The sequence below is a fragment of the Artemia sp. Qi Xiang Cuo genome, chromosome 9 (genome assembly GCF_049724085.1).
Source record: "Artemia sp. Qi Xiang Cuo chromosome 9, ASM4972408v1, whole genome shotgun sequence".
NCBI lineage: Eukaryota > Metazoa > Arthropoda > Branchiopoda > Anostraca > Artemiidae > Artemia > Artemia sp. Qi Xiang Cuo.
In genome coordinates this window covers 63,480,341-63,503,423 of record NC_142802.1, presented here as the reverse complement: position 1 = coordinate 63,503,423, position 23,083 = coordinate 63,480,341, and the positions used below count along the sequence as shown (strand labels likewise).

The following is a 23,083-nucleotide window of genomic DNA, read 5'->3' as shown; positions in this document are numbered from 1 at the left end:
ACTCAAACCCATTTAACTAAAACCCCGTGTAACTGAACCCCCGTGCAACTACACCTCTGTGCAACTGAACCACCGTGTAACTGGACCACCGTACAACTGGACCACCGTACAACTGAACCAACATGCAACTGAACCACCATGCAACTAAACCACCATGCAACTAAACCACCATGCAACTGAACCACCGTGTAACTGGACCACTTTACAACTGAACCACCATGCAACTGAACCACCGTGCAACTGAACCCCAGTGCAGCTCAAACCCATATACCTAAAACCCCGAGTAACTGAACCCCCGTGCAACTGAACCACCGTGCAACTGAACTACTGTGTAACTGGACCACCGTACAACTGAACCACCATGCAACTGAACCACCATGCAACTGAACCACCATGCAACTGAACTACCGTGCAACCGACCCCCAGTGCAGCTCAAACCCATTTAACTAAACCCCCGTGTGACTGAACCCCGTGCAACTGAACCACCGTGCAACCGAACCACCGTGCAACTGGACCACCATGCAGCTGAACCACCGTGCAACTGAACCACTGTGCAACTGAACCCTCGTATAACTGAGCTTTCTTGCAGCTCAAACACAGTAGTTATATTGGGTAAAACACAATTTAGAATCTTTCCATTCTCAACCTTGTTGGAATTGTTTGCTTTTTAACGTCATAATATAAATGACTGTCAATATGATAAATAAGAAAGCTCTGTTTTGTTATCGCAAAAAAACAAATAAAATCGGACGTCACAAACTCTTAAAGCCAGATTTATATCTCCTTTTTTATGTCTCTTAATGGGGCCTTGGGCCTATCACCGTCTACAGGTCTAGGCGTTTACCCTCTCCCCTCCATCTCCCAAGGAAAAACCCCTTCCTGAAAAATACCCCTCGTGGAAAACATGGTTTTCCAAATCGGAATATTTTATTTGGGTAATGGGGTTTTTATTTGGCCTATAAAAACCCCATTTTTGCTCGTTTTTCTTTCTTTATTTGGGTTATGTAATTTTTTAGCTTAGCTGAGAAGTACTAAGGAAAGTTTAAAAGAGGAATTTATATGTAAGTCTTGCCCCCCCCCCTTCCGTGAAAAAATATTCTTCTGGTGGAAAATCCTCAAGAAACTCTCCCCCCTTTTCAGAAAACTATCACGCGAAAAATGACCGTATGCTTCCCAACAACAAACACTATCTGTAAGCAATGGACAAATTACAAAACTACATATTACAAAAGGTACTTTAACTTCTGCAATGGGGTTCTCTGATTGTTTTGTAGCTAGGGAGAGAGGGAGATACCTCAAAGGGTGCATTTTAATGCCAATCAACTCTCATTGAACCTTCGGATAAATACAGAACTAACTCTAGGGGAGAGACGAGAGGAGGATGGAGGTAGAAATTAGTTGTAACCCCCAGACAGTTCTAGTCTTTTCTTATAAGTCGAAAGTGATTGGATACCAACCAACCGCAAGGGGTATTTTTCGGGGGGAGATTTTTTACGGAGAGGTATTTTCCAGGGGGGGGGGTATTTTCAAACGAGGGGTTATTTCCCGGAGGTATTTTCCACATGGGGTGTTTTTTTGCGGGGGGGAGGGGGCTGGTTGTCCTGGAATCCCATTTTACTTTAGAAGACGCCATCAAAAACTTCAATTTCTATTCAAACAATAAAAAATGATTAATAAACATAATTAACAAAAAAAAAAAAAAAACAGTCCTCGGGGCAAGGGATGTAGGTTATTGTAAGTTACCCTTTTTTCAAATTTAAGGATTTTATAGAAAGGATGGTCGTACAAACTTTAGAGAAAGCTCATTCGATTGGAAATTGAAATTTCAAGTTTAATTTTGAAAAATCAAAGGCAGTCAGAAGACAATCAATCTCTCCCTCTTAACCACCATTTTCCCCCTAAATACATCCGATCAAAGTTTTAAAAAAAAATGTGCTTTGTAAACAGTCTAAAGGTCCAAAAATCATGCCTCTGTTGTTAACAATCCCACATGCAGCTCCTGGATCAAGGGCTATAAGTTAAGCTAGTTACTCAATGTTAACAAATAAGGTTTTTATGGAAAAGATTTTTGTATGAACTTGGGGGGATGGTGCTCGTTTGATTGGAAATCAAAAGTTCTAGTGCACTTTTTAAGAGTTTAAAGTGACCGAACTGGTTCCACTCCGCCCTCTTTTTTCCCCAAATACTTATTAACTTTTAAACTTATTAAATTTAAAATATTTGGAATCAGAGTACAACTGAGATTTTTTTTTTTTATGTGCAAGTTGCTTTCATACGTCCGTTTTTTAAATTTTCGGTTACTATTTAAACGGGCCCCTTTGGCTTCAGTATGTTTACCAGTACTAGGAATTGTTTGATCGCATAAGATTTTTTTAAGATCTTGACAGTTCTTGTGTTTCCGCGAATCTCAACCGTTTTTTTTTCAGTCACTTTGAGTATTTCCGGTCTTTTTTTATTGTTAATAGCCACCAGGGGGTCGCACAAAAACCGCCTCAAGTTGTTTCGAGAATTCGCTAATTCAGAACAGATGTTGCAGAAGACATTTGCATGAGCACGCAAAGTAGTAGATAGCCTTGGTTAATCAAATTCTCGTACAGTAAATATATACGAGTTTTTAACCTTTTGATGTTTGAAGCAGGTTTGACATCCGAAACATATATGCCCTTAATTTGAATTTAGAACCAAAATTATTGTAGTCAGGGAACTTTTAAGTATTTAAATCTAGAAACAATTGTTAAGGTACTGTTCTATTAACCGGGCTCTTTTGAATACCGCAATGCATACCAGCCACGAAATGGATTGAGACGCCTGATGAAAACAGGTTTACAATGCCTTCTGGGATATAAACAAAGGCAAGAACTGTATTCAAATTGTTGTTTTTTGGTGTTTAGGGGGGGGAGGTACCTAGGTGAGGTTGCGTATTTAATATATGGTATGCTTTGCCCCCCCCCCCCAATGTGAAAATATATAACCCAAATTTGTTTCTAAACTATTATATATTCATCCTATTTTATTTCATTAACATTAACCAAACTAGCACTATATAAAAGAGCCCGGTTAATAGAACAGTACCATTTTGAAGATATTGGTGTTGTAGGTTTTATTTTCAGAATGTGAAAGAGTAACGTGCAGTTATATTGATTTACGTTAATGATAGTTACACTAATCCATAACGTAAATACAATTTTTGCTGAATATCATAGTGTACTCTGGCCTATGCATAGAATTTTTTACAGGAGGGGTTTAACTTTTTGTGAATATGGCTGAGTCTTATATTTGCAGTTGCTACAGACGCTAGCTCTATCAGGCTTGGAGACATAAAAGGCTTTCGGGTCACTTCTTGACCTGGAAATACATATTTTTTGTCAGAACTGAGTCCTATTTTTGCACTTTAGAGATTAGAGTCGAGATAGCATAAATTAAATACGTAACCTAACCTACCTAACCTAGGTACCTTTTCCCCCATAAACCCCAAAAAACAACAACATAAAAATCGTAAATGCAATAAAAACCACGCTTTGCATTGCATTACTCTATAGCGGTGTCTTGAGTTAACCTGTCTGGTGGGTTTTTGGTGACTGGTTTCCTTGTAAAGGCCCATATAATGCGTAAGTACCCTTTTCAGAACCCCTGGGTGAAAATCTTCCTTTTTATAAGTCACTGATCAGCTTATTCAAATGAAAGTCTGGGTTCTCTTCTTTACAGTACGTATCTTTCCCGTACACATGGAGATTGGTCTGTGAAAGTTTCCCCTGAGACTGGTTCGAAGTGCCCTGGGAACGTCTAAAAATTACGGATAAAAATTAACCCCCCCCCCCTGGTAAAATCGTCTAATTATTCCCTAAATACAACTATATGATTGGTTATTTATATGTCTAATAGCACCTACATACATGTATATCAGTGGTGTCATTTCATTCTGAACTAAGGGGGCTGAGCAACCTCTGTGGGCCCCCTAAATTGGTCGGCTCGCAGTTGTTTAAGAGCAATATTTCTTCACAGTGGTTAGCACAGGCCTCTCCCAAAATCGACTAATAATAGTAAGAAGCAATTTAAAAGTGTTTAATGAATACAGAGATAACTTAAGTTGGAAATTAATTTACAGTTTCATTGTAACACTGAGAACCGACAAGGTCTCATTTTTCTAAAAATGTTTTCTAACTATTTATTTTAATAGTTAGATTTTATATAATAATTGTATATATTTAAATATATTTTGTAACCATAGTATTGAAATCCATCAATTTTCTAAGAGCCTTTTCACTAAGTATCAACATCAGATCTCTCATAACTCTCATTACCGATCTATTCCAGCATGCACATCATGTAGTAGATGATTACTCCAGCTGAAGAACAGTCACGCCAGTGGCTTTCTGAACATTAACAAACAGTTGGTAGTGTGCGTTGCTATTCTCGATAAAACAGTACAGCTGTGGAAGAGTGGTGAAAAAGATGCCATTCATCTCAAGTTCGGGATGGAATCAACCAAAACAACGTTGAGTCTATGAGGATGGCAGTTAATGTAAATTGCATGCGGTGCAATTGATATAATTACCGATCTATTCCAGCATGCGCATCTTGTAGTAGATGATTACTCCAGCTGAAGAACAGTCACGCCAGTGGCTTTCTGAACATTAACAAACAGTTGGTAGTGTGCGTTGCTATTCTCGATAAAACAGTACAGCTGTGGAAGAGTGGCGAAAAAAGATGCCATTCATCTCAAGTTCGGGATGGAATCAACCAAAACAACGTTGAGTCTATGAGGATGGCAGTTAATGTAAATTGCATGCGGTGCAATTGATATAATTACCGATCTATTCCAGCATGCACATCTTGTAGTAGATGATTACTCCAGCTGAAGAACAGTCACGCCAGTGGCTTTCTGAACATTAACAAACAGTTGGTAGTGTCCGTTGCTATTCTCGATAAAACAGTACAGCTGTGGAAGAGTGGTGAAAAAAGATGCCATTCATCTCAAGTTCGGGATGGAATCAACCAAAACAACGTTGAGTCTATGAGGATGGCAGTTAATGTAAATTGCATGCGGTGCAATTGATATAATTACCGATCTATTCCAGCATGCACATCTTGTAGTAGATGATTACTCCAGCTGAAGAACAGTCACGCCAGTGGCTTTCTGAACATTAACAAACAGTTGGTAGTGTGCGTTGCTATTCTCGATAAAACAGTACAGCTGTTGAAGAGTGGCGAAAAAAGATGCCATTCATCTCAAGTTCGGGATGGAATAAACCAAAACAACGTTGAGTCTATGAGGATGGCAGTTAATGTAAATTGCATGCGGTGCAATTGATATAATTACCGATCTATTCCAGCATGCGCATCTTGTAGTAGATGATTACTCCAGCTGAAGAACAGTCACGCCAGTGGCTTTCTGAACATTAACAAACAGTTGGTAGTGTGCGTTGCTATTCTCGATAAAACAGTACAGCTGTGGAAGAGTGGCGAAAAAAGATGCCATTCATCTCAAGTTCGGGATGGAATCAACCAAAACAACGTTGAGTCTATGAGGATGGCAGTTAATGTAAATTGCATGCGGTGCAATTGATATAATTACCGATCTATTCCAGCATGCACATCTTGTAGTAGATGATTACTCCAGCTGAAGAACAGTCACGCCAGTGGCTTTCTGAACATTAACAAACAGTTGGTAGTGTGCGTTGCTATTCTCGATAAAACAGTACAGCTGTGGAAGAGTGGTGAAAAAGATGCCATTCATCTCAAGTTCGGGATGGAATCAACCAAAACAACGTTGAGTCTATGAGGATGGCAGTTAATGTAAATTGCATGCGGTGCAATTGATATAATTACCGATCTATTCCAGCATGCGCATCTTGTAGTAGATGATTACTCCAGCTGAAGAACAGTCACGCCAGTGGCTTTCTGAACATTAACAAACAGTTGGTCGTGTGCGTTGCTATTCTCGATAAAACAGTACAGCTGTGGAAGAGTGGCGAAAAAAGATGCCATTCATCTCAAGTTCGGGATGGAATAAACCAAAACAACGTTGAGTCAATGAGGATGGCAGTTAATGTAAATTGCATGCGGTGCAATTGATATAATTACCGATCTATTCCAGCATGCGCATCTTGTAGTAGATGATTACTCCAGCTGAAGAACAGTCACGCCAGTGACTTTCTGAACATTAACAAACAGTTGGTAGTGTGCGTTGCTATTCTAGATAAAACAATACAGCTGTGCAAGAGAGGCGAAAAAATAGGCAATTCATCTCAAGTTCTGAATGGAATTAACCAAAACAAGGTTGAGTCTATGAGGATGGCAGTTAATGTAAATTGCATGCGCCGCAATTGATATGATACGGGCTTGCCCACCTGAAAATTGGCCGCTTATGACACTACCCTGGTATTTTCAAAGAAAAATTTTAAAAACAACAAATTTCAACCTCCCTCTGGATATTCTAAAGAAAATTACTCTCCCTCATCGTAAAGTTTCTTGAAGTGACACCACTTTATAGGTTTGATTTTTTCTTTCAATGCTCAGGTTGTTCTTGTATAGCTCTTATTTGTTGAGTTTTCTTGTTTTCTTACCTTTTTTTATAAGTTGGTTTAATCTAAGCCCCCACCCCATTAATAAAGCCTTCCGTTTGTGAAGTCAAAATATATGGTCTTTGATTGTTGGTACAATTTCTTTTTAACTGTCTTATTAACAAATCTTTTCCTTTTGCATATTCTCGTTTTGTTATGATCTTTGGTGTGTGAGATTAAATATCATTCTTCAAGATCTTTATCGATTATTTGAATTGTCCTTTCATATAATATATTTTCCTTGTCTTTCTTATCTTTCCTGAAATCTAATAAAAATTACTGGTCGGAAATTCCCACTTTGATTTTTTCAAAATTCAAGAAGCTAAATTTCAAGACAATTCGAGAAACAAAATTAATGATATAACCATTTTGAATGCCAAATTTAACATGTTGACTGGAGGCAAAGAAAAAAAGCGTAAGAAACTTTCAAAATCCCATACGGTCTGGCTTCTATGAATAATTAAACTAAAAAAAATAGGTTTTTTTAACTGAAAGTAAGGAGCGACATTAAAACATAAAACGAACCGAAATTATTCCGTATATGAAAGGGGCTGTCCCTTCCTCAGCGCCCCGCTTTTTACGCAAAAATTTTTATTGTTTTAAAAAGTATAGTTGTGACAAAAAGTCAAATTTTAGCGTAAAGAGCGGGGCATTGAGGAGGGTTGAGGCCCTTTCATATACGGAATAATTTCTGTTCGGTTTAAGTTTTAAATTTCTGAACGTTCTTGAATTAATATAGGTTTTGAATTTGGCTCACCGTACATGAATAATTAAAATGAAATTTGTTTATTAATTTTACTTTTTTTTAACTAATGATAACCTAATAACAATCTAAGTGATTTTTGTTTCAGTTATTTAAGAATGATTTCTGAATCACAAAGGCTGTTTAATTAGAATAATAACCTTTTTTAAAAGTTGAAAAAAACTTTAAGGTAAAAGTGAGCTATTGAGGAGAGGCAACCCTCCTTATATACTTAATAACTTCTGTAAGTTTTAAGTTTTAATGTTGCTCCTTACTTTCAGTTGAAAAAACTTGCTTTTTATTTAATTTCTGATTGTTTTTTAAAAGATGTTAGAAATTCCAGTACTCCTTTCATGAAAATTCTCTTCCCCCATGAAAAATTTCTCCATGGAAAAATTCTCCCACGTAACCGCCTCCCCCCGACCCCGCCAACCAGAAAAATCTCTCTCATAACGTCTGTATACTTCCCAATAACCAATACTATATGTAAACAATGGGCAAAATTCATAACTTGCAGCCTTTTCCTTAGGAACTTTCGGGGATCAATCGGTCCTCAAGGACATACACATAAGAAGATTCTAATATGCTGAAGAAAACGGCTCTCTCAAAATTTTGATCCGGTGACTTTGAAAAAAAAAATGAGCGTGGGAGGGGGCCTAGTTGCCCTCCAAATTCTCAGGCTCTTAACTTTTGATGGGTAAAACTAAACTTGATGAAACTTATATATTTAAAATCAGCATAAAAATACAATTCTTTTGATGTATCTATTGGTATCAAAATTCCTTTTTTTAGAGTTTCGGTTATTACTGTGCCAGGTCGCTCCTTACTTACAGTTCGTTACCACGAACTGTTTGATAATACGTCTAAGGCTACTAGAAACGCAAAAAGTATGCCGTTGTACAAAATACTGTTTTATCTACCAAGTCCAGAAACAGAGCCATACCCGAGTCATACCCGATCCAGAAAAGAGTAAGAACAGATTCACAAACAGTCTCAAAGAAATATAGAGTACATAATCCTCATATTTGGAAGGGATCACTGCTCCAAAATCACGTAACCGACATGTATAATTTTATTACGGGTCCTAGGCCCAATTACTTTATTGTAATGAAAGCTGGTCACCGTGGCTGTAACAACAAGGCAATAAAAATATGTCGTGATACATGAAAAAAGAATAATACAAAAATGTGTTTGGGAATGAAGCTCACTGTATATTGTTATAAAATAAAGATATATTAGAAACTTATTTGTTTTAATTGAGAAATCGTTTTTACGTAATTTTTTTTTGCAAACTTCAAATGAAATCGACAGAAATTGTGACAACTGATTTGGGGCCCCTCCTAAAATCAGGGTGGGGCTATAGCCCCTGCCAGCCCCCCCCCCTATATGACGCCCCTGCTGTACATAATGTTTACTAATGTGTGATATCAGCGTTCGTATTCTTAAAGATCGAATTTTTACATTACTGTGTCACACAAATTATTTATTTTACATGTGTTGTTTGGCATTTTTCTAGAATTTTTATTTGTGTTTACTTTTTTGGCGGACATTCACCCTTTTTAGCAAACGAAGGGTAAATATTGAGTATATTCATTGTATCTTTACCATAACAAGAACGAGTGCTTTCCACCCAATATAGGGATCCAATATTGGGCTCAAAATACTGGCACAAATATTGGGCGAAATACTGACTCAAAAATACAACTTTTAGGTACTTCGTCCTCCTAAAAATCAATTCTTCTGACAACTTCCTCCTTCAATTTGGACCATTGAGCACCTATACCTTTATACTAAAAAACACCTTGGGGGAAAACACCAAGTGTTTTGTCTTCTATTATTAAATACTAAAAAAGTATTTATTTCTGTACAAAACTTCCCAATTAAGGAGGATACCTAAGTGTGTTCCCTGACAGTTACCTTGTAAGAAAGGGCCTTAAAGACGCAAAAATCAAATTTCAATTGTTTGTTATATTATGCAGGTGATTAATTGCGACTTTAGTTTTCTTAGTTTGCCTCTCAACTTCTTTTGTCATGAACTAGAAAATGTGAACATTTTTTATTGATAATTTTGTTTTTTCAGACTTTGGCTTCAGTGATTTCCCAGTTCCACAGTCATTCCAGCAACTTCGCATATTCACACCAAGTAGAGAGCTTGGAAACGGAGATGATCGCGTGAGAGTAAATCAATTTAGCCATCAGTTTTTTCATCCAGTACCTGCACCACCTAGTAATTTTGCTCAATCCAATCCCTCTGCTCGTCGACCGCCACCGCAGTCTGGTGTGGCAACTGAGCTTCCTTCGAATCCTCGAAATCGTAATCTGCAAAATGAATCAGGATCGAAAAGGCAGAATTCAGGAAGAAATCTTCCTATTGATAATTCTTTAGATATAAGAGACAAGGATCGGAATAGAAGCCGACCTGAGCCAGTTGGAAGGAAAATCCAACCTCTAGACAGTCCCAATAGATTAATAGGAAAGGGAAGTGATAAGACTACTGAAAGTACAACCACTGGCTTTACTTTTGGGACAAAACTTGAAAAAAGTACCGAATCTTTGCTCCAAACTTTAAATAAGGTTACTCCTGCAAATACGCTAAATCCAGACAAATCTACAATCAAAGAAGAAGAAGTCTCTAACGTTCATCAAAGTTCAGACACACTTTCAGAGGAAGAGGAAGATTATTATGTATATTATGACGAAGAAGACCTTCCAGAAGAGCTGCGCAAGTTGCTTGAAGAAGGGGCTGACGAGCCCTTAGTCATTGAGCGTGTTACTACTCAAGTGAAATCTGCTGCAAAAATCCCTTCCACCACCCTTGTAACCTCTGAACAGCCTACAAATTCTGATTTGGAAGAAATTCCCTTGTCAGAAATAAACATTAAGAAAGAACAGACTACTGACAAACCTGAGCTTAAAGATGAGTCTGAAAGTGAAATCTCAAGCGAAAATTTTGACGAAATTGACACTTTGGAATATGGAAATGAAATTGTCAGTGAAGATCAGCCAATTAATTCAACAGAGGATGATTCTGAGTTTCAACCTGAAGAAGAAGAAGAAATATCGGATAGTTTTGAAACAATTCCTGAAATAGATGAACAATCAACTCCTGTTCTATCAACTACTGAAGGTGCTGTACCAGTGACAGTGGCTGATCTTCCAGTAAAAGAAATTCTTAATGTACCTTCTATAAGACCTTTTAGAAGACCTTTCCGCCCTAATCGCTTTCGCCCTGCACCTAGACGTTTCCCTGAACGAGGAAACAAAGTAACTTTTTTTGTTGAGGAAAATGGAAATGAGCCACGAGAACATAGTGGCGAGAAAGCTGTGGTTTCAGTAGCAACTACAAAGAGTGTGGTCTCTAGAATCACTGACACTATATCTATTGCTGAAATAACTCCAAGACCCAGCTCTGATAGAGGTAGTAAAGCTATTGGAGGCCAAAAGAGTGAAGTAAACTCAATCAGCAGGCCAAAGATATCCGAAAACATTAGTGATAAGCTTGATAGATTTCAAAGTGAATTATCAGATTCGTTCCTTTTTGGAGGAGCTCCTCCTAGTCCTCCTCAGCAGTCAGAAAGGCCAAAATTTATTTACCCAAAAAGCCCATTAGAAATCATCAAAGATTTGAAAGTTGGGCCTCCAGACGACGGTGAAAATAGCGAGACACCTGTCTCAGATACTACAACTATCAAAGCATTGGCCACCACAGCTGATCCACCCTCTAGCCTTGTAGAAATTTTAAATAATCAGACGGAGAAACCTGTGGTCAGTAAATCATTTAATAAACTTTTTGATTCATTAGAAACTGACAGTCTTGATGGATTGTTGCCATCAGACTTTAAGACTTTAAGCTCAACTACGTTTGAGAGCCCTACAGAAAGTATGGCTACTACAGAGCTAAGTTTGATTGATAGGCTACTAATGAAATCTAAAAATGCATTATCAGGGCTTGTTCCAAAAGATTTTACTTCTGACAGCCTTGAGGGACTCCTGCCTCCTGGATTCTCTCTAGAAAGGACTACAGAAATTCCAGAACCTGCGAAAGGGGTAGTAAATGGGGAAGAACACGCAAATGAAAATAATGCCAACTCTGATACTCTGGCTGGATTACTACCTCCGGGTTTTAAACTTGAAGATGACGGCATTGAACAAGACAGTTTAGATGGTTTACTGCCCCCTGGATTCAAACTTGAAGAATCTACAAGTAAAAAAAGTTCAACTGACTTCAAATTTCCAGGTATTGCAGAAGATGATATTTCGAAGTTCTTACCAAAAGGCTTCAAAATTACTGAAAAACCTAGTAAACAAACGTTCCCTGCACAGACGGAAGACACTTCAGAAATCTCTAAAAGTCGATTAGTTTTCCCTACCCGCCCTGGACGACTCGGATCAAAAACGACGACTTCACAAAAACCATCAATCAAGACAACTACGACGGAGCCTATTGTTATAAAAACTGGATGGCCAGTTCGGTAAGTTGTTAAACTTTTTCATTCTCTTAATCTGTCTATAATTTAGTTTTTTTGTAACTTCGGTTCTGTATTTTTTGCTTGTTTGCTGTCCATCGATCTTTGGTTGTCATCCTTATCAAGCTATGTGCGCACATTGGGGGCTAGAGGGACACTCCTGTGAGTAGTCTTAAGGATCTTCTTGGAAAATAGAATTATTGGGGCCAAGAAATACGCTTCACTTTAATCATATCCCCTTGGAAAAAAATTCCAATGTCCCCTTCCTTCAGGTCCCAACATTAATGTTCCCATGTTATAGTATCATGAAAACCAAAATGAAAACATGCCTTGGACCCATCTTAGGCCTATTCATGCCTGAAAATCAAGATTTTCTAAGATTATTTTTTTGTTGTTTCAAAATTATGAAGATTTTAGTTTGTACCATCTTTTTGTCATTGTTGCCAGCTAAACAATAAGAACAAATAAGAGAAAGTAACTCGTTAAATTGGAAAGCACTTTTTTTCAATGTATATATAATTTATTCAAAAAAAAAATTAAACAAAAAACCATGAAGCCCAGTACCCTGGGATTGTATTGCAACTCCAAAAAAAAAAAAAAAAATTACATCCACTTACATCAGTGCATTCGGGTTCCCATTTCAGAACAAAACTAAAAACAGCATATAAAGCATCTTAAACACATAAAACTACTTGAAAAAAAAACAAAAACAAAAAAAAATAAATATGATTAGTAAACTTGGAGGTAAAGGTGCCTCAACTACTCATTAAAGCCAAACCTTTCCCCAACATCACTAATAGGAGTTGGTATTTGAGACCACGGCAACGGAAGAACATTACAATCAGAGAAAGCACACCTCGCAAACCCTCTAATCGGCCTTCTATACATACCAACCTGTCTCGTTAAATGCCCATGGACATTAGCAGCTGTCTCAAACATATGACGAAGACACACTGGAACAATCAGTCCTTGAAAATTCAGGACTAAAATTAAAAATTATTTTAGTCCTTAAACATTCAAAGTTAAACAATCCCTTGTTTCTTAAGACATCTACACCTTCAAAGAAAAGCTGCACCTTATTAAGCTGTTTGATGCTATAGTTTGATGCAGCTGATGTAGTTTGATGTAGTTCCAGCAGCTGTTTGATGTTTGATGCTTTAGTTTATTTTTTACCCTTATTCCTTCTTTTTTAAATTTGCCACCCGCTATTTTGATTAGTTAGTGCGCTGAACTTGCAATCCTATGTCCTTCGGGGCTGGGGTTAGAGTCCTGGTGTTGCCGATTATTTGGCTTGAAATATGAGCTAGTGGCTGAATTCTGTAATCTCAGTCAGAGTTGACCCACCTCTAAATGGGTACCTGGAGAAATCTGGGAATGTAAACAAGAAGGGTGTGCGAATGCACAGGATGGCTGGCCAACCCCCTCCCTCCCTCCTATTGCACCTCCTGGCTATGGGACCATAAAACGGGGATGAGCAACGTCGTTCAGACTTTGAAGTCTTGTACTGTTTTTCTACCATTTACCGCTATTACCAATTACCAAAAACTCCATAAGTACATCAGGAAGTCTTTCTCATTAAAAATTGAGTTCCTGATTTTTTCTAATTTTTAAAAGATCATAAAATTGTGAAAATTTTCCACTTACCCAATTTCAACAACCATATTTTATTTTCACTGTCCATGGTACTTTACCGGCTTATAGCTGTTTCGTAGGCTCAATATTTTTATAGGATGGTTAAGGATGCTATAACTTTGTTTTACAAACCATGTGAACTGCATAGAAATTGGGAGAAAGGCACATATTTCTGTGAAAGATATTTCATATATATTTCTGCGAAAAATATAACATATTTCTGCAAAAAATGTTATGAATCGACTATTACCCCGCTATATGGTGTGGCAATTCCCCCTATGTCTTCTATTGTTCATTCTTATCCTCCCCCCGCTATCCCTCAATGTAAAAAAGAACCTCCTACGACCAACAAAACGAGTCGGAGATCGCGGGAGATGGAAAACGGCTATAAATTGATAGCAAGCCTTCTACTGACAGCCTATAGGCACACAATCATATATTCACAACATAGACAAATGGATAGATTCAGGACTGGACGTGCAATATGAGTGCTGGAAGGGAGGGTGGTGGTAAAAGCTGTAACACCTCCCCCTGAAAAGCCGTCGTTTATGTTCAAATTAGTATTTTTTATAACAATCCTTTAAGAAGGATAATTTAAAGTTTTCGCTTAAAGAATTTCCGGTGGAGTCCAAAACATCAAAATGAATATTAGGGTAATCATTTTCACGTTCCTTTTTTATAGTTTTGGTTACTACTAGTATTGCTTGCCTTTTAATTACTGTTCTTGACTATGGACTATTTGATTGGAAAAGTTATCGCAATAGTCGCAAGAAACATTAAGAGCAGTAGTGAAAAATATACGTTATAATTATTTTTATCATAAAAATAAATTATTAAAGGTCAAATGGTGCTTACGGTTGCCGTGTGTCACGGAAGGAGTGTTGCCGTTAAACATTTCCATCTATCCAAATTTCTACTCTTAAATTTGCTAAAAAAAAAAAAAAAAGTCGTTAATCCCATGTTACTTTATCTAGTTTCTAATCTGGACATGCACACAGAAGAGGCGATTCTTTGTGATCACCGATCTGCCCCTCCCTTCAATCTCAAGATATTTTTAATAATTTATTCCGCATTTCCTATGTATTTTACCCGTATTTCGTATATTGTTTGATAATTCGCCAATTGGTACCGTTTTCTTTAGCTTGTACACCCCACAGCATCCCCTCCATCACCCTTATGTGGATGTTTGTATTGCTTATATTCTGCAAAAAATGCTTTTGAACTTGATTTCAGTATATATATATATATATATATATATATATATATATATATATATATATATATATATATATATATATATATATATATATATATATATATATATATATATATATATATATATATATATATATATATATATATATATATATATATATATATATATATATATATATATATATATATATATATTACCGTGAATGTCCGAAATTGGTGAATCTTGACATTTCTGGGGAATGTCCAAAATACCTATTTATCTTCTTGGATTTAGTCAGCGCTGCCAGTCAACTTTGTAAGTTTTATGCAAGGTTTAATGGTAACAGGTTAGGTTAGTTTGTGTTTGGTTGGGATAGGGTTTTAACCCATTTCTGAGATTTAGAGTCTAATTTAACCTAACCCAACATAACCTAACTTTAATTTGTACTATCAAAGCTTGTATAAGATTGAAAAACCTGATTCGCAATGCTAATTGAATCTAAGCAGAGAAAAAGGAATTTCGGACATTCTGTAATATATATATATATATATATATATATATATATATATATATATATATATATATATATATATATATATATATATATATATATATATATACCTGAACTCCCAAAAAATATATTTCCAGGAAAATTTCAATTCTAGATGTAATTTATACGTTTATGAAAAAAAAATTTTATGATTAAATTCAGTCTTGCGGGATTACAGCTGGAAAGAATTGACTATATTTCAGTAATTAGGGTTGAAAAGTAAAAATTAAATCAGGCGTTTTCAGTTTAGACTGAATGGACAATTTCATCAAAATCAAATAATCTTATAAATTCCCAGAATAGCTAAAATTTTGCCTATCTAAGTTAACTGACCATATTTAAGTAAATATGCCTACTGATCAGGCACGTACTCATAAAGAAACTCAGGTATTCGCCTACCTCATCCCCTTATAAGAATAGTAACATGATCCCCTTACCCCCAGCATAACAGCTTCAGCAGTCTTGCACATATACTTAATTTGCACTTCGGAGCCAACTAAGATCCAAAACAATCAGCGGATCAATGAGTGCACAGGGGTGGGAACGTCCATGGGAGCCTTCCCCATGGACAATTTCTCCTGCGGAATATCCCCCCCCCCCACGGAAAAATACCGCAGACAATTCCAACCCCGCTGAAAATTTCCCCCGGAACATCTCCGCATGTAAAATTAAGTCGGCGAAGAGAAAGTAAGGCAAGTAAAAAGAATTTCATATAGAAATTCTGGCAAATTCCCCCCATATAAAGTTTCCCAAGGAAAGTTCACCCCAGGAAACTTACCTTCCCACAGAAAATTATCCTTGTTTACCCCCCCCCCCCTGAAAAATGTCTGTATACATCACAATAACACATACTCTGTAAATGATGGCCAAATTTTATAACTGACAGCTCATTCCCCAGGTGGTGTGGGGGGGGGGGCAAGTCATCCCCAGAGGCTTAGTTATTGGACCTTTCAACTATGCTGAACAAAACGGCTATCTCAAAATTTTGATCGGATGACTTTGGGTAAAGAAGGGATGGAAGGAGGGCTGGTTACCCCCCAATATTTTCTGTCGCTTAAAAAGGACACTAAAATTTCCGTTCTAATGAGCCCTCTTCCGATCTTCTAGGGCCATTGATTTGGGACAATCGATACGATACGGGGAAAAAATACTCATCCGTGATTTTTTACTTCTGGCAAAAAAAAAATACAAAATTCCATATTTTGCAGATGGGAGCTTGAAACCTCTACAATGTGGTTCTCTGATGCGCTGAATCTGATGTTGCGATTTTCCCTGACTTTTGGGGAGTGGTTACCCCTATTTCTAAAATTGCGCGATTTTTTTCAGACTAGTTGCTTTTGATTGGTAACATTAAACTTAGTGAATTTTGTATATTTGGAATCAACATATAGCCAATTCTTTTGATGTATCTATTGTTATCAAAATTTCTTTTTCAGAGTTTTGGTCACTATTGTGTTGAGTGACTCCTTACTTACAGTACGTTACCACGAACTGTTTGATAAGTTGAATAAAAACAATAAATTTAAATTTCGAATAATAATATTCCCCCCTATATATTTTTGTGAATTGATGCCGCTGCTCCTTCCTTTAAAAAAAAAGTTTCTTTATTTGCCCTTTCCTCACTTTGTCAAGAAAGTATATAAATAAAGTTCTTGTCCATGAAAAAGCACTTTCCCTTGGTCAGAGATATTTACCTAAAATTAATAATTAGATTTCATTTACATTAACGGTCATTCAGAGTGTGTAGCAGTAAATTGTTTTGTCTTCCTACATATGAATGATGATTATTATGTCCTATTCATATATGCCAAACTTTTCATCACTTATTTAGGTTCAAGTAGCGAAAAACTTTTGCTTTCAGTGGAATATTATCTTCATCTTTGGAAAGGTTTATGGGTACTTATTTTAATTGACAAAAGAGGTTTTTTCTTCATTCAGGGCATCTGTTGTTCAGTTTTGACTATAACTATCCCGTTAAAATTTTCATTATATTTTCGTGTAATAATAATATTCAGTATTGAAAAAATTTACAAAAGCCACACGAAAAATACAATACACTGTGCTAAGTAAGTTACGCTCTTTTTAACATCACTCCAATGAGTAATAAATTTCCTTCTGCTGCAGCTGCATAAGTAAGAAGTTTATATCACATTTTCTCACTAAGCCACCTATCTCCCCATAAAAAAAGTTGAATCTCTTAAATAAGAGAACTGCCTACACGGAGGCACAAATGGTCCAGACCATAATCCATCTCCTTACAACTCTGACACTTGGCCTTTTCTTCTCAACATTCCGTCGTTCTCTCAATGTACTTCCACTAATTGAAAGACAATTGTATTTTAAATAGAATTTTGTCTAGTTTTGGAACTGTTTTTAGCAAATAAACATTTCATTCTATCAGACAAGTCGTGTTCATGAATTATTGCTCCACCTCTGCGCCGGTTAGCAAATATTTTATTTTTCTTTCAAGTTTTTCAAACCAAGTCGTCATCCTCCTCGTTTAAAAATAAGATAACGAATCATATACGCAAGATATAGCTGGCAGCTTAAATCGTCACGCCCCTAAGAAATAGTACTAATACTACTACTAACAAGTCACTGCAGCACCAAGCTCCCAGAGGCCGACATAGCTGCGCACGCTCATCCTTTATCCTGATTTATTCGACGCTTACCTCTTAACATCCTACCAAGAAGTCCTAATTTTCTTTAAATCTTTTCTTACGACCTCTTTCCACTCCATTCTTTTTGTTTGGCCATAGATGGTTGGGCGAAAATGACGATATTTGGCAACCGGTCATCCTTCATCCGAAGAACATATCCTAGCCATATCAACCTTTTTCTCATTGTAGCCATAGCAAGTGGAATAGAACAACATGTGTTTTATAGCTTACTGTTTGAAGTACGGTCAGTCACACTGGTGCCCAAAAGAATCTATGGACAATTCTTCCGGAAAACATCTAACAAATCCTCCTCCGTCTTTCGAAGCGCCCTCACTTAAGAAAAATACTTGACCACTGTAGCTTCCAACAGAAATATTTTCTATTCTATTTTCTATTCTAGAATTCTAGAAATATTTCTATTCTAGAAAATTAATTTATTATTTCTAAATTTATTCTTAACGTTAATTTTTAAGTCTATCCTTTCACCATGAACTCTCAAAACCTCCAAAATGTCATCGATTTTGCTGACATTTTCATGTAGGACACTCAAATCATTAGCATCTACGACTAGTCTTGGATAATTTTACTTTCCCAATTTGATTCTATGCTATCTCATTGCCTTTGCTGTGATCCTCAGGACAAAGTCCATCAAAATGATCCCTATAAACGGGGATAAAACACAACCCTGCTCAACTGAGTCAATAAAAACACCATGGGCCTTGGCTACTTTTCATATCTTTACTTCATCCACCATCTCTACTAATAATACTACCGAGCTAAGTGAAGCTATCAACTTGGTCCATCTTCTCTGCATAAAATAAAAAAAAACAAGTTTTTTTTAAACTGAAAGTAAGGAGCAACATTAAAACCTAAAACGAACAGAAATTATTCCATATATGAAAGGGGCTGTCCACTGCTCAACACCCCGCTCTTTACGCTAAAGTTTGACTCTTTCTCGCTACTCTGCTTTATAAAACAATAAAAAAAAACTTTAACGTAAAGAGCGGGGCGTTGAGCAGGAGGCTAAGATTGGCCGGAAAATAACACAAAAAAAATTATTAGCTATATCGGTCATTATCTAACAAAATTCGAACTATAGCGTAAAGAGCGAGGTATTGACGAGGGGACGAAATTTCTCACATAGGTAATATGAGGGGTTCGCCCACTTTCCAAGATTTCATTATTTATTTTGAAGCTCAGATTTTGTATCAATAATTTAAGAAAGACCCATGAATCGCGATGATTATTAAATCAGAATAAATATCTCTTTTGAAATCATACAGAATATTTTTGAATAAAAAGCGAGGCTTTGAGGAAAGGAAGAACCCTCTCATGTGCGTAATAATATCTGTTCATTTTAAGTTTTAATGTTGCTCCTTACTTTCAGGTGAAAAAACTTGGCTTTTTTATTTTTTATTTCTGATTGCTTTTGAAATAATGTTGGGAAATTCTCTTTCCCCATGAAAAATTCTTCCATGGAAATATATTTCCACGTAACCCAATCCCCCGAACCCTCCCCCCACCAGAAAAAATCCTCCTCTGAAAACGTCTGTATACTTACCAATACTATACAAAAACAATGGGCAAAGTTCATAACTTGCAGCCCTTCCCCTGGGGACTGTGGGTTATTAAGTCGTCCTCAAAGACATAGTTATTAGATGTTTCGACTATGCTGAACAAAATGGGTATCTCAAATTTTGATCCAGTGACTTTGGAAGAAATGAGCGTGGGAGGGGGCCTAGTTGCCCTACAATTTTTTTGGTCACTTAAAAAGGGCACTAGAACTTTTAATTTCCGTTTGAATGAGCCGTCTCACAAAATTGTAGGACCACTGGGTTGATACGATGACCCCTGGGAAAAAAAAAACCAACAAAAAACAAATCACGCATCCGTGATCTTTCTTCCGGCAAAAAAAATACAAAATTCCACATTTGTGCAGATAGGAGCTTGAAATCTCTACGGTAGGGTTCTCTGATACGCTGAATCGGATGGTGTGATTTTCATTAAGATTCTATGACTTTTAGGGGATGTTTCCCCTTTTTTCGAAAATAGGGCAACTTTTTTCAGGCTCGTAACTTTTAATGGGTTGGATTAAACTTGATGAAACTTGTATATTTAAAATCAGCATAAAAATCCCATTCTTTGATGTATCTATTTGTATCAAAATTCCGTTTTTTAGAGTTTCGATTACTATTGAGCCAGGTTGCGCATTACTTACAGTTCGTTACCACGAACTGTTTGATAAACAAATACTTTGTTTCATACTTTAGTCAGGCGAAAGGAAAGTAGAGGCTTGGTCGTACCCCGGACGCTTCATATGCTGCTTCTTCTTCCAGAAATGTCGTTAGATATATCCCATACTTTCCATATACCCTTTTTATGGTTTGGTGAATCATCCCCCCCCTTTGCTTCCCGAAAAAAAATATTTCTGAACGCGTTAAGGTACAAATATAAACAATATAAAAAAACGGAAATTTTTGTTGTAGCTGGAAAAGGTGCATCTACCTATTAAACATTATTCCCAATTACAGTACTTGAATAAATGAGTAATTTAGCGAGAGCTTCCAATTATTCTCGAATTTTTCAGTTTTCCTCTGAATTTTCCCTGATCCGATCAGAGTTTCTTGATTCGTAAAACACAAAGACTTGCTGACTTTATGAAAATCTATGAATTATAAAATTGTTATTACAAGATTACAAAATTAGAAGATCGTAAACATCTTGAGATGTTGGGTAGCCGCGGTGCATATGTAGCACTTCTCGTGTAACTTTTTTTTTTACAAGGATTACCATAAGTAAATTCTAGTCTTAAAAATCTGTTTTAAAACCATTAGATGTCTGAAACACCGTTTATGTTTTGTTTCATAATTTAGTCAATGGAAAGGAAAATAGAAACCCAGGACGCTTCTTGACCTGATTCATCTCTCAGAAATCTTATTAGATATATCGACGCCTTCCATATAACCTTCTTTATTTTGGTGAACCCCCCCCCCTTTTGCCCCCCAAAAAAGACAAATTTTGTAAGTGTGTTACGGTAGAAATAAAAAATAAATCTTGGTATTAAGTGGAAAAGGTGCATCGATTTAATAAAACTATTGCCAAAACACAGTACTTTGGAAAATGAGTATTTTAGCCAGGGTTTTCAATGTTATCGAATATTCCCTGAATTTTCCAAAAGAATGTGATTTTTTTTGAATCTTTTAAAAAATTAGCGATTTTTATTTTGTGTCATAGTATATGGTCCGTAGCGAAACAAGATCTATCTCAATTAATTTCTTTTCAGTAAAGTAATTTCTTTGGGTCAGCAAATTAATTACTGGTCAATGAATATTAATCACATAAATATTGAGAACAAGGTCAAACAATTGTTTGACGTTGAAGAAAAAATTCAAGGAAGAAAAGAATTTTTCTTATTGTCACTAATTTCCATCGTCATTATTTCAATCATAAAAGAAATATTATAGTTACTATAATTTGTTTGAGAGTAAGTAAAAATCGTGACTCGAGTGTCAGGCTTTGGGCGTGGCATTATATGGAATTCTGTCCTGGGGGTTAAATGTCCAGCACTTTTCAAAAATACACCCTGAATCCGAAGGTCAGAAGTGTCAAGGTATCTTGTTTAAGAGTAGTGAAGTTTTTGGAGTTCAAAATATTTTGCTGATGGATCGCTGATGACAGAGCATATAATTTGCTTCTTGGTCCCCTTCTCTGAAAGAATCGGGCCATTACAGGTCAAACTGACTGCAGAAAATAGTTGGGAAATATCATTGGAAACACAAAATTAAGGGACAAGAGCTGCAGCATTGTTATCGAACAGTTTGTGGTAACGAATAAGGAGCGACCCGACTCAATAGTAACTCTAAAAAACGGGATTTTGACACCAATAGATTCATCAAAAGAATAAGATTTTAATACTGATTTCAAATATATAAGTTTCATCAAGTTTAGTCCCACCCATCAAAAGCTATGCGCCTGAGAAAATTTGGCTGATTTTTGAAAGTAGGGGGAAAGACCCCCTAAAAGCTATAGAATCTTAATGAAAATCACACCATCAGATTCAACGCATTAGAGAATCCTACTGTAGAAGTTTCAAGCTCCTATCCGCAAAAATGTGGAATTTTGTATTTTTTGCCAGAAGAAATATCACGGATACGTGTTTATTTTTATTTTTTTTTATTTTTTTATTTTTTTTTCAGGGGTGATAATATCAACCCAGTGATCCTAGAATATCTTGGTAGGGCTCATTGGAACGGAAATTAAAAGTTCTAATTCCCTTATTAAGTGACCAAAAAAATGCAGGGCAACTAGGCCCCCTCCCACTCTCATTTTCCCCAAAGTCACCCGATCAAAATTTTGAGATAGCCATTTTGTTCAGCAGGGTCGAAAATACGATATCTATGTCTTTTAGGATAACTTAATCCCCCGAAGTCCCCAGGGGGAGGGCTGAAATTTATGAACTTTACCCAATGTTAACATATAGTATTGGTTATTGGAAAGTATACAGACGTTTTCAGGGGGGATTTTTTCTGGTAGTGGGGGGGGGGTCGATTTATGTGGGAGGATCTTTCCATGGAGTAAATTATCATGGGGGAAGGGACATTGCTATGAAGGGGGCACCGGATTTCCCAGCATTATTTAAAAAAAGATCAGAAATAAAATAAAATAAACAAGTTTTTCAACTGAAAGTAAAGACCAAAATCAAAACTTAAAATGAATAGAAAATATTACGCATATGATTGGGTTCGCCCCCTAGTCAATACCTCGCTCTTTAAGCCAAATATTTTTTAGTACTTTCATAAGAGCTATTTATTCTAATTAACGGCCTTTGTGATTAGGCTAAGGGGTCATTTTTAAAGCATTGGAACAAAATTCGAACTTAAGCGTAAAGAGCGAGTTATTGACTAGGGGGCGAAGCCCCTAATATACGTATTAAAAATATATGAACATAGAAGTTCGTTACGTAAGTTAATTCGTAAGTTACATATATTTATTACAAATAAAAACATTCGTAAATAAAATTAAACAACTTTCGAGAACGTCATTTAACCAAATAAAAGTAAAATTAATATACAAATTTGGTTTTAATTATTCATGTACGTCGAGTCAAAATCAAAATCTGTATTAATTCAAAAACGTTCAAAAATTAAATAAAAAACAGGTTTTTTAACTGAAAGTAAGGATCGATGTTAAAACTTAAAACGAACAGAAATTATTCCGTATATGAAAGAGGCTATCCCCTCCTCAACACCTCGCTCTTTACGCTAAAGTTTGACTT

The 23,083-nt window shown here is 36.4% G+C and overlaps 1 protein-coding gene across 1 annotated transcript in view; it reads left to right on the top strand.

Moving 5' to 3' along the window:
* Positions 1 to 23,083, top strand: part of LOC148948918 (uncharacterized) — a 63,701-nt gene that overhangs the window by 14,511 nt on the left and 26,107 nt on the right. The window contains exon 2 of the mRNA XM_089095054.1: positions 9,386 to 11,777. Coding sequence (XP_088951180.1) covers positions 9,386 to 11,777 — 2,392 coding nt within the window. The remainder of the gene's footprint in view (positions 1 to 9,385; positions 11,778 to 23,083) is intronic.